The sequence below is a fragment of the Bufo gargarizans genome, chromosome 8 (assembly GCF_014858855.1).
Source record: "Bufo gargarizans isolate SCDJY-AF-19 chromosome 8, ASM1485885v1, whole genome shotgun sequence".
Classification (NCBI taxonomy): domain Eukaryota; kingdom Metazoa; phylum Chordata; class Amphibia; order Anura; family Bufonidae; genus Bufo; species Bufo gargarizans.
Window position 1 is genome coordinate 90,734,643 of NC_058087.1, and position 11,794 is coordinate 90,746,436.

General features: G+C 42.3%; 1 protein-coding gene across 1 annotated transcript; it reads right to left on the reverse strand.

Moving 5' to 3' along the window:
- Positions 1-271: 271 nt before the first annotated feature.
- LOC122944541 (gamma-crystallin M1-1) lies at positions 272-1,877 on the reverse strand. The gene is made up of 3 exons (XM_044302941.1): positions 1,869-1,877; positions 1,424-1,666; positions 272-553 (listed from the first exon to the last, which is right to left on the reverse strand). Exons 1-3 carry the CDS (start codon positions 1,875-1,877, stop codon positions 272-274), a joined length of 534 nt encoding a protein of 177 aa, XP_044158876.1.
- Between the last annotated feature and the right edge of the window lie 9,917 nt (positions 1,878-11,794).

Here is an 11,794-nt window from a genome sequence, read left to right on the forward strand (position 1 = left end):
TAGAAGACATCAGAGTGTCATATACCAATTTTTAGGCCAACTGGATAAAATTTGATCTATGTAGAATCGATTTGGATCCAAAATCCATTTTTCTAAACATTGGTTGAATCGGACACAAAACGAATTTCAAGAACCCTGCTGACCTCTAGTGTTTATGTAACATTTCAAATAAGATACAAAATTATCAGCAAAAAACAGATCACTCTCATGGCAGTTTATGACTCTTTTATTATCTTAGAAATATTTGGATCTTTTAGTAAAGTTCCAACTTTTAATGAAGATCCAACACTCGTCGGAAAGATCCAACCTTGGCAGTTGGGGAGCCCCAGTCTGTGACCTTCTTATATTCGCCAGGTCTCAGCAAGTACTGTTTGCCTTTGTAGCTAGGAAGTTCATAGAAAATCCAATGGCCATCCAATACATTGCAGGAATGAATTTCATGGGAACAGAAACGATCATACACATTTGGACAATCTTCCATAAATTCCATCATTTCTCCTTTGTAATCATCTCTTTCATAAATTCGAATTTTATGATTGCTAGATCCCAAATGCTGTGAAAATAAACATTACATTATTATGATTCATTTTCTACATCATTGGAATAAATGTCATTTTATATTAATTACAGTACATTTGTGTGAAATGAATTAAAAATTTTCAATTTCCAAAGAGCTGTACTTGAAAGGGTTATCCTGGCTATAGATATTGGTGACTTATCCTCAGAACAGATCATCAATATTAGATTGTTGAGGATCTGTAGTTTTCAGCTGCTACTTACTTAACTGGAAGTTGAGCTGCAGTACCCTAGCACGGCCACTACACCATGCATGAAGCTGTCTTCCAGCATCTTACACTTTATAGTTTCTGGAACACGTGGCTTCCTGAAACAGCTGATAGTCATGGTTGCCAAATGTTGAAACCCCACTATTTACATAAATAGTGCAATTTAATTATAACCTACAGTATATATGATTACTAGGGCTCAGGAATACAACCATATTACAACCCTGGCATATTGCACTCATAAAGGTCTATTGGGCCATACTGTACATCTTCCACCTCTATTTAAGGTACTGTAGAATACTTCCATAATGTGGTACCATAAGTAGACACTACACAGGCACATAGAGCAATATTACAGGGATTCCATGTAAAACAGTCTTAGGCACCATCCAAATGGCTCCGCCAGGGACTGTCGCAGGCCTTATTATGTCACTACTGAAAGTGTAAGTCTTGTAAATGATGCTGTACATAATAATAAAACAACATTTTAAATATTAGTAATATACAGCAAGCAGCACATAAATATAATAGTAGTTTGATATCAATTAACAATAACTTTTTAATATTCCTTCATAGTAGAAAAGTATGTTATTGTTATAGCCAATTATGAAACAGAAACCATTTTGTATGCAACTCACTTGTGAGATTAGTCGGCATGATTTTATGGAGTCATTGAGTCCTTGCCATTGCTGATAGTCAGGATATTCTCCTCTCTTCAGAAAATATTGATGACCCATATAATTGGGGCGTTCATACAGCATCCAGCAGCCGTTTTCCACTCGGGCAGAGTTGCAAGCATTGAAGTGAGGTTGCAGGTCAGGATTGTCACCGATGCACTCATAGGAACGGCCCTGGAAGTTCCTATCCTCATAAAATATGATCTAAAAATGAAATGCATAACTAACAATCATGCAATATTAGGGAGGCCCCTATGGAACCTGATTGCGGTTAATTAAATGTCAATTATTATGTAGCTAGCTAAGCTTGGTTTAGTTAAAGGTTATTAAAAATGAATTGCTAAAGCTCAGATATGGTACGGAATACTTGGCAGTAGAATATTAGTCATATCAGTTTTGTGATTACCTTTCCCATTGTGTTGCTTGGTATTGCTCCTCGGATGTGTGGCTAGAATGGAAGCCTTTATATTTGTTAGCTCCTGTGCTGTATCTGCAGAAAAAAGGAACAAAGAACTGTTTGTTTCTGTTTAGTAAAATGATTTACTCTGCCTTTCTCTAATGCCGCTTTCACTGGACTGTCACATTCACTAAACGTTTAGTCTATTTGATACCACATTTGGCACCATGCTATCAGAAACACTGGCAGAAGCTCTAATGGATATGTAACTGTAATGCTTTTCTGAACTTTATTTTGCATTAAAACCAACAGACTTCAAATAGAGGTTGAGCCTTTACTTTTTCTAACAGGAACTGGCAGCTCCAGTAAATGGAGGTTGTTTATTTACATGTGAGGCCTTGTAGGCCCGGTGACCAAATCTCTGTCCATGTCTAAAAATGATTGCATAGAGTCAATGGGGCAGATTTACTAATGCTGTTTTAAGTTATAGGCTAATCAATTAATGTGCGCGAGGGGAGGCGGGGTTACCTGCATAAAATATCTGCAGGGTCCTCATCGGAACGGCGACTGGGCGCCTCACGTCATTTCCGATTCATCCACAGCACTGGGGATCACAGTAGATTCGAGCACATCCAGAGTAGTGATGGGAAGTTCGGATCTTTCAAATGAACCGATTCATGAATCGGATCTTCGGTTCACTTCCTGAGCCGCAGAGGCAAGTGAACTGAAGATCAATGCGCATGCTCAGCTCATCGAATCTTCGGTTCACTTGCTGAGTCGGCTCTCAAGTGAACCGAAGGTCAGGAGGGACTGGCTCCTGGCAAACACAGCTCTGCTGCAGTGAAGCAGACTGTGATGTAGTGGCTATAGTTATTGCAGGGACTCAGATAATTGTCTGAGAGTTTTAGTTAAAAGAATCGTGTCACCGAGTCCCTACCAGACTTCCTGCTCTGCTACATGCTAGATTAATGCTTCCCCCCGGACGGACTTACAGGGAGCCGCAGAGCAGGGAGCCTGGCAGGGACTCGGTGACTCACGGTTCTTTTAACTCACAGAATCAAATGAGTCTCTGACTCATTCGATTCTTTTAACTAATAGACTCAGACGATTCTCTGAGTCCCTGCGACTCCCCCTGTGCTGGGAGTCAGTGCTGGCTGCCTCTGATTGGTTGGAGGGCAGGGAGGGGCGGGGCTAGCTTCCACTGGAGGCTCCTATTACACTGCCTCTATGCTGATCTGACTGAGCCGTTTCATTCGGATCGGCTCAGTCAGAGGAACCGACTCTTCCGGATCAGTGAACTGAATCGGTTCAAAAGAACGATTCGTTCATGATCCGGACAGCACTAATCCAGAGCAGCTGCACTCCGGTAAGATCAAGGCTTTTTCTGTGGGTCCAGTGTCAGACCTGGCCGCCCTAATATACTTTGTCTGGTTAGGTACCGAGGTCAGCATATATATTATTGTTTAACCCGGGGGCCGATCTGCCCTGTCCACTTCATAACTTTAGCAGCATGCGCTTACCTGTTAGCTCAATGCACTGGCGCGCTGCTCATAACTCCGTTTCCTTCCTCTGCCTGGTGGATTAGTCTGACGCTGTTGTTATGTAGGCCATCTAGTGGCTACTTATGGTATTGCAGCTGGAAATGTATGAATCAATAGGTTCTGGCATGTATAATGCAAGGGGGTGGGGGGGGTACTTCAAGGGCATTATAAAAATAATTGCTGAAGGTTATTAGCTGGGCAACAGGGGAAAATATATATAAATAATGTGGATATTGCAAGAGTTAATAAAATTTAAGAAAGTGGACACTTCCCCCCAAAAATAAATAATGGGAATACATTTTAATTTTTTTGGGTTGTATAATTTAAAATATTAGATGGTGTTGTGGTGCATGGTATGCACAGTGCTAGTTACCTATTCCATGGCTACAGCATTCGGTTTATTTATTTCAGGGTAGTCATGCAAAGTGTTCTCGTAGCGATTCTGTATCCCATATACATTGTAGGTCAGCATTCGCACTCCAATAGGGCAAGAACGTGGGATCTTCATATAGGGTTCACCTCGGTATCACAGAAGCTCGCCTACGTTAGAATCCGAGGGCAGGTATAGTTGTTTCTTTTGGTTAGTTACTGACTTTCACCAGTTGGGGGCTCACTACGTCACGTGGCGGTGGGTCTATTGGGTTAGAATTGGATCAACTTAATCAGTTACCAATACCCTACCATCCTGTCACCACTTACAGGATCAAATTTCAATATACGTATTCATATTAACTACGTTCTATTTAGGGTAATTGTACATTATAGCAGAGTGTATCAACTCAGGGTATATTTTGAAGCATTTTCATGTCTGTCACGTATACAGACTCTAATTTAAATCCTGTCAAGACTACAGGTTGCATAATAATGACTGTCACTACAGTCCGATATAAGTCCTGTCACGTCTACAGGCCAAATTTGTTACATCTGTCACGACTACAGATTTATTTAAGTCCTGTCACGTCTATAGGCATGGGCACTACAATCTGTCACAACTACATATGCGATTCAAGTCCTCTCACGACATCAGGCTCATTCTAACTGGTCCGCCTGACCAGTTTAGCCAGAGAAGGAAGGGGGGTTGCCCACCATGTCAGGCCTTGGTAGTATCTCACCACAGCATGTCATGTGCAACACGTGTGCTGGTGGTGGGGCAGTAGTTGGTTCATCACGCACCATCAGTTGGATTGCAGCAACACTCCAGTGCTATACTGGTGTTGGGCAGCATGTAACCATGATCTGCACCCAACTATTATAATTATAATTGTAATTCTCTTACTAGGTATGTCTCGGGAGTTCGCCGAGGACCAATCCATGTCCAGCCGAAGCATGTATTTGCAATCCGATAGAGGTTCTATCCCTTTATTAAGATCATGGACTGTTCACAAGATAACGGCCGAACTATTGCGGAGAGGGATTTCATTTCCAGCTTCGGCTAGGAAAGCAGAACTTTTCCGTCTCTTCTGCGAAAACACAGCTGCTTCAAATCAGGAACCCGTCAGTTTGGATACGATCCAGACATCAATCACCCAGTTACATGCAGCCATTAATACCATGGCATATTCCATGGCAGGTGTCCATGCTAGGCTGGAGACAGTTGAAGCCAGTTCGGCGGTATCTGGCTTGGCCTCTCAGAGACCAGCCACACCTACCAGTACGCAGTCCAATGTTTATGGTGGGTCTGGTTCTCCTCCATCTATTGCACCTTCTCATTTGATCCCAGCAAATATTCGTCAGGATATCCTCGAAGGCAAAGATGTAAATCTAGCATCATTACTTATAGAAGCACGTGAAGCCCCAGATGACAAAACCATTACATGTGGGGAGGTATCAGTGGTCCTTAAGTCTAAAGATGTAAGACTTAATAGGAAACTCGGCATAGCAGAATTCGGCCTTGCCCTTAGCCTTTATCACAATGTAATTTGCACTGTGAGTCTGCATAGAAGGGAAGAACTGGACCTATATTTGTATAAGGTGGTAGAGTTAGGTCATAAGTATGGTGGAACAGCTTTCTATGACTACCACCATTCATTTTCGGCCAAAGCCGCAGCCGCGCTTGCGCAATTTCAACATACAATTGATTGGTCAAACCTCGATACCGAACTGTTCTGTCGACATTTTGTGGGTCTCAAAGCACCATCATGTTCAATGTGTAATTCATATTCTCATACCTCATACGGCAGAATGGTGTTCCAATATTACTAACCCTATGGAAACAACCCAACCCAGGAGTGCCACTGCCCCTTCAACTAGCAGAACCACGTTGGGTTTAGACAAGCTGGGTCGGCCAATCAAATATTTAGGCAAAGCACAAATATGCAATAATTTCAATTATGCAGCTTGTCATTATAGCCAATGCAGATTGTTACATTTGTGTGCAATATGTTTCAGGGCCCATCCTCGTATTACATGCCCACAAAAAGCTAACACCCGGAGCCTGCCCGCGTCCAATATGTACTCAACGGTCTAGCTGAAGGTTTTCACACAGGTTTGCTGGCCCTCCCTCAGTCGAATTATGAGTGCAAAAATTTATTATCAGCAGTCAAAGATTCCGAGGCAATTTCTCAGCTGGTACAGTCAGAATTAGACCGAGGCTATTTGATTGGACCATTCTCACAACCTCCATATGACAATTGTAACCGGCAAATTCAATAATAAAAAAAGAATTATCTACGACTTGTCAGACCCACATTCATTACAAATCCCAAGTTTAAATTCACTTATTCCATCTGCAGAATTTGCCATGAAATATACATCTATCGACAAAGCCATACAGGTCATACTTAGTCTCGGACAAGGGACTTGGTTGTCAAAGGCAGACATAACAGACGCTTTCAAACTATTCCCAATTCAACCCGAATTGTGGCGGTGGCATGGCATTAAGTGGCAGGGGCACTATTATTTTGCAAACAAGCTCACATTTGGTTCAAAGTCCAGCCCTTGGATCTTTGACCAATTCGCCAACATTCTTCATTGGGTTCTGGGAAATACCTTTCGTGTCAACCATGTAATCCACTACCTAGATGACTTCTTACTAATAGAACCCCCAACAGTAGTTCCCCAGGATTTACAAGTATTACAGACAGTCTTTGATGATCTTGGTGTGCCTGTAGCTCCTCATAAGTTGGAGGGTCCTAGTACTTCGATCACCTTTCTCGGGATCTGTCTCAACACTGTTAATATGCAAGCCAGTATTCCAATGGATAAACTCCACAGGATTAGGGAGGTGGTGCATAGGTTCACTCAGGTTAGAGTTACAACCAAGGCAGAGCTACAATCTCTGTTGGGTAAGTTGAATTTTGCAATAAGCATTATTTCCCAGGGGAGATCTTTCATTTCCAGACTTCTCAATCTGCTTCCTCAATCTCAGGGGCAGGTTAGTACGGTGCTTCTAAACCCAGAGGCTTTGGCCGAATCTGGACATGTGGGATTCCTGTCTCAATGGAATGGAGTCTCCTTTTTCGTTCCGATCGTGACTAATCGATCCCCCATAGTCCACACTGACGCCTCATCCTCAGTTGGGTTTGCAGCCATTAATGGTAGCCATTGATTTGCAGGTGCCTGGCCAAATGAGGTCAGGGAAGCGCCAGAGTTCACTCAGTGTTCATCACCATTTCAGATTTACCATATAGTGGGGGCCGAACAAGTATGGGGAGAACAGTGGAGGGATCAGACAGTGTCATTCTTGACCGATAATTTAGCTGTGTCAGAAATTTTGATGAAGGGGAGGTCAAGTTCCAGACACATTATGTCATACCTCAGAAGGTTTGTCTGGTGCTCATTGCAGCACAATTTCCACTTGCAACGCAACACCGCAGCAGATGCTTTGTCCAGACTCAATTTCAAACTCTTTTTTTCAGGTATTTCTGGGGGCAAATCACGTCCGTCAGGAACTCCCCACCATCATCAGTTAACAATGGTCTAGATATACATCTTGCTACAGCCAGGTCCTTGATGACACAAGCACAGTCCAGGAATACTCTCAGGACATACAAGACTGCATGGGCCTTATTTAACAGCGTTAAAGTTTCACTCCCACCAGCAGGAGAAGGGCCCATTACTTACCGATTAGCCTTTGCTGCTTTTTGCCACTCGAACTTTAAGTTGGCACCCAGCACCATTAAGTTGTACTTTGCTGGGATACAACATCATTGGTACATACAACACCCAGATCATTATTTTCTGCCCATCCTATTAGAACTCTGTTAAGAGGAATTCAGAGGGGTTCTGCGGTGACTCGTCTGGCACGGCAGCCAGTCCGGAGAATTATTCAAGTTCTTGTCGGATTCTTTGCTTAAGTGCCCTTTCGGCAAGTACATCAGCTTACTGATTTAGACGGCAATGTATTTGGCTTTCTATGGATTCCTCCGGCTGGGGGAGTTTACTTCTGCCGGTCCAAGCAAGTGCTTCCTGCGCAAGGGGCAATTGGCGTGGAACGGCACAGATTATATCCTCACATTATATTCCACCAAATCCTTGCGGCTGGGGAATTCTGTACAAGTAACATACTTTCCCACCGATACTGAATGGTGTCCGGTCAAAGTTCTGCATAAATGGATGCGTTTAAACAAGTCTGTCTCCAGTGATTCTCCTTTGCTTAGACTTCACAGTGAGGCGAAGACTTTTGGAAGATGGCCTGGTGTCAAGAAGGGCAGCAAAGAAGCAAACTTCTCTCCAAAAAAAACATCAGGGACAGATTGATCTTCTGCAGAAAATATGGTGAATGGACTGCTTAGGACTGGGGCAAAGTCATATTCTCCGATGAAGTCTCTTTCCAATTGTTTGGGGCATCAGGAAAAAGGCTTGTCCGGAGAAGAAAAGGTGAGCGCTACCATCAGTCCTGTGTCATGCCAACAGTAAAGCATCCTGAGACCATTCATGTGTGGGGTTGCTTCTCATCCAAAGGAGTGGGCTCACTCACAATTTTGCCCCAAAACACAGCCATGATTACAAAAATAGGTTTAATAGATGCAGTGTGTACAGATGTATAGAGTATACAGCAGTGTACTGTTATGTGAGGTACGGGGTATAATATATGCAGTGTGTACAGGTATATAGTATATACAGTAGTGTACTGATATGTGAGGTACGAGGTATAATAGATGCAGTGTGTACAGATATATAGTATATATAGTATATGCAGCAGTGGACTGATATATGAGGTACGACCTGTAATTTATACCTCATACCTCAAGTCAATACACTGCTGTATTTACTCTACACCTGTACACACTGCATCTATTATGCCTCGTACCTCACATATTACACTACCGTATATACTATATATCTGTACACACTGCATATATTATACCTTGTACCTCACATATCAGTACTCTGCTGTATATATTATAAATCTATACACACTGCATCTTTTATACCTCCTACCTCACATATCAGTACACTGCTGTATATACTATATATCTGTACACACTGCATCTATTATACCTCCTACCTCACATATCAGTACACTGCTGTAGATACTATATATCTGTACACACTGCATGTGTTATACCTCGTACCTCACATATCAGTACACTGCTGGATATACTATATATCAGTACATATTGCATCTATAATACTGTGTAATATATGCAGTGTATGTATATATATATACAGTCATGTGAAAAAATTAGGACACTTTGAAAGCATGTGGTTTTTTGTAACATTTTTAATAAAAGGTTATTTCATCTCCATTTCAACAATACAGAGAGATTAAAGTAATCCAACTAAACAAAGAAAACTGAAGAAAAGTCTTTTCAAGATCTTCTGTAAATGTCATTCTACAAAAATGCCTATTCTAACTGAGGAAAAAGATAGGACACCCTCACATGTATTCCCTCTTAAATTGGCTCAGATCTCACACAGGTATATCACACCAGGTGCACATAATTAGTAGATCGTTACTCTGCATGTTGAATGAGGCTTGCCCTATTTAAACCTCAGACATTTAGTTTGGTGTGCTCCTGACTGTTGAAGTGAGAGTGAGCACCATGGTGAGAGCAAAAGAGCTGTCAGAGGACTTCAGAAAAAAGATTGTAGCAGCCTATGAGTCTGGGAAGGGATTTAAAAAGATCTCAAAAGATTTTGAAATCAGCCATTCCACTGTCCGGAAGATAGTCTACAAGTGGAGGGCTTTCAAAACAACTGCCAACATGCCCAGGACTGGTCGCCCCAGCAAGTTCACCCCAAGAGCAGACCGCAAGATGCTAAAAGAGGTCTCCAAAAACCCTAAAGTGTCATCTCGAGAACTACAGCAGGCTCTGGCTACTGTTGATGTAGAAGTACATGCCTCTACAATCAGAAAGAGACTGTACAAGTTTAACTTGCATGGGAGGTGTGCAAGGAGGAAACCTTTGCTTTCCAAGAGAAACATCGAGGCCAGACTGACATTTGCTAGAGATAAAGTTGACAAAGACCAGGACTTCTGGAATAATGTTCTTTGGACAGATGAGTCCAAAATTGAATTATTTGGACACAACAGCAGAGGACATGTTTGGCGTAAACCAAACACAGCATTCCAAGAAAAGAACCTCATACCAACTGTGAAGCATGGAGGTGGAAGTGTCATGGTTTGAGGCTGCTTTGCTGCAGCAGGACCTGGTCAGCTCACCATCATAGAATCCACGATGAATTCTACTGTGTATCAGAAGGTGCTTGAAGAACATGTGAGACCATCAGTTAGAAAATTAAAGCTGAAGCGGAACTGGACCATGCAACATGACAATGACCCAAAACATACTAGTAAATCAACCAAAGATTGGCTGAAAAAGAAGAAATGGAGAGTCCTGGAATGGCCAAGTCAAAGTCCAGATTTGAATCCCATTGAGATGCTGTGGGGTGACTTGAAAAGGGCTGTACGTGCAAGAAACCCCTCAAACATCTCACAGCTGAAAAAGTTCTGCATTGAGGAGTGGGGTAAAATTTCCTCAGACCGATGTCGAAGACTGGTAGATGGCTACAAGAACCGTCTCACTGCAGTTATTTCAGCCAAAGGAGGTAACACTCGCTATTAGGGGCAAGGGTGTCCTATCTTTTTCCTCAGTTAGAATAGGCATTTTTGTAGAATGACATTTACAGAAGATCTTGAAAAGACTTTTCTTCAGTTTTCTTTGTTTAGTTGGATTACTTTAATCTCTCTGTATTGTTGAAACGGAGATGAAATAACCTTTTATTAAAAATGTTACAAAAAACCACATGCTTTCAAAGGGTGTCCTAATTTTTTCACATGACTGTATATATATATATATACACACACACACACACACACACACACACACACACACACACACACACAGAGCAGTGTGTTGATGTGAGACATACAAGGTATGATACTATAGATGCATTGTTTACAGAAATATGTGGTCAGTTATGCATTATGGTCACTGTGTGTGTGAGGTACATGAGGTAGTGGTCACTGTATCTGTCTGAAGTATTATACATGAGTGAGCAATGAGTAAAAACAGGGCATGGAGGGGGGGGGATGATGAGAAGTGGAGGACCTCTCTTACCATTCCATTCTAGTCTGTATGGGTCAATGCAGAGCTGATTGTGAACTTCTAATACTTGCTGTTAGGGGTTGAAGGACCTGTGATGTACTGCACTTAATACTAATACTTGCTGTTAGGGGTTGAAGGACCTGTGATGATGTCACCATAGGTCCTGGCAGATGTACCTTTCAAAACTAGTAACTACACCATTTTTGGTGCAGTTTCTTTGCTACATCCTGCAGGACCTGTGATGTTGAAGATTATGTCATCACAGGTCCTGGCAGATGCACTGTTCTAACCTGGGAACTACACTTTACACTGTGCAGTTCCCTTACAGGACCTGTCATGACATCATCAAAGGTCCATTAGCTTTAGAAAGATAGAAGTAATTAGGGGGCGTGGCCTCTCCTCCGCTGTGGGCCCCTCTTCCTCACGGGCCCCATAGCAGCTGCGTGGTCTGTCTATATGGTAGGTACGCCACTGCCATTGAGAACTTGTGGTCAATCCTCAAGAGGTGGGTGGATAAACAAAAACCCACTAATTCTGACAAACTCCAAGAAGTGATTATGAAAGAATGGGATGCTATCAGTCAGGAATTGGCCCAGAAGTTGATCGAGAGCATGCCCAGTCGAATTGCAGAGGTCCTGAAAAAGAAGGGCCAACACTGCAAATACTGACTCTTTGCATAAATGTCATGTAATTGTCGATAAAAGCCTTTGAAACGTATGAAGTGCGTGTAATTATATTTAACTACATCACAGAAACAACTGAAACAAAGATCTAAAAGCAGTTTAGCAGCAAACTTTGTGAAAACTAATATTTGTGTCATTCTGAAAACTTTTGGCCACGACTGTACATCCGCATCTTGCTAGCTAGCTCCGGCACTGTCCCCCAATCAATTAGTGGCCAC

Excerpts from the sequence above, each read along its gene's own strand:
- LOC122944541 (XM_044302941.1), bottom strand. Across the intron at positions 554-1,423 it reads CATGCCGACTAATCTCACAA|CATTTGGGATCTAGCAATCA; the intron begins GTGAGTTGCATA and ends TTATTTTCACAG.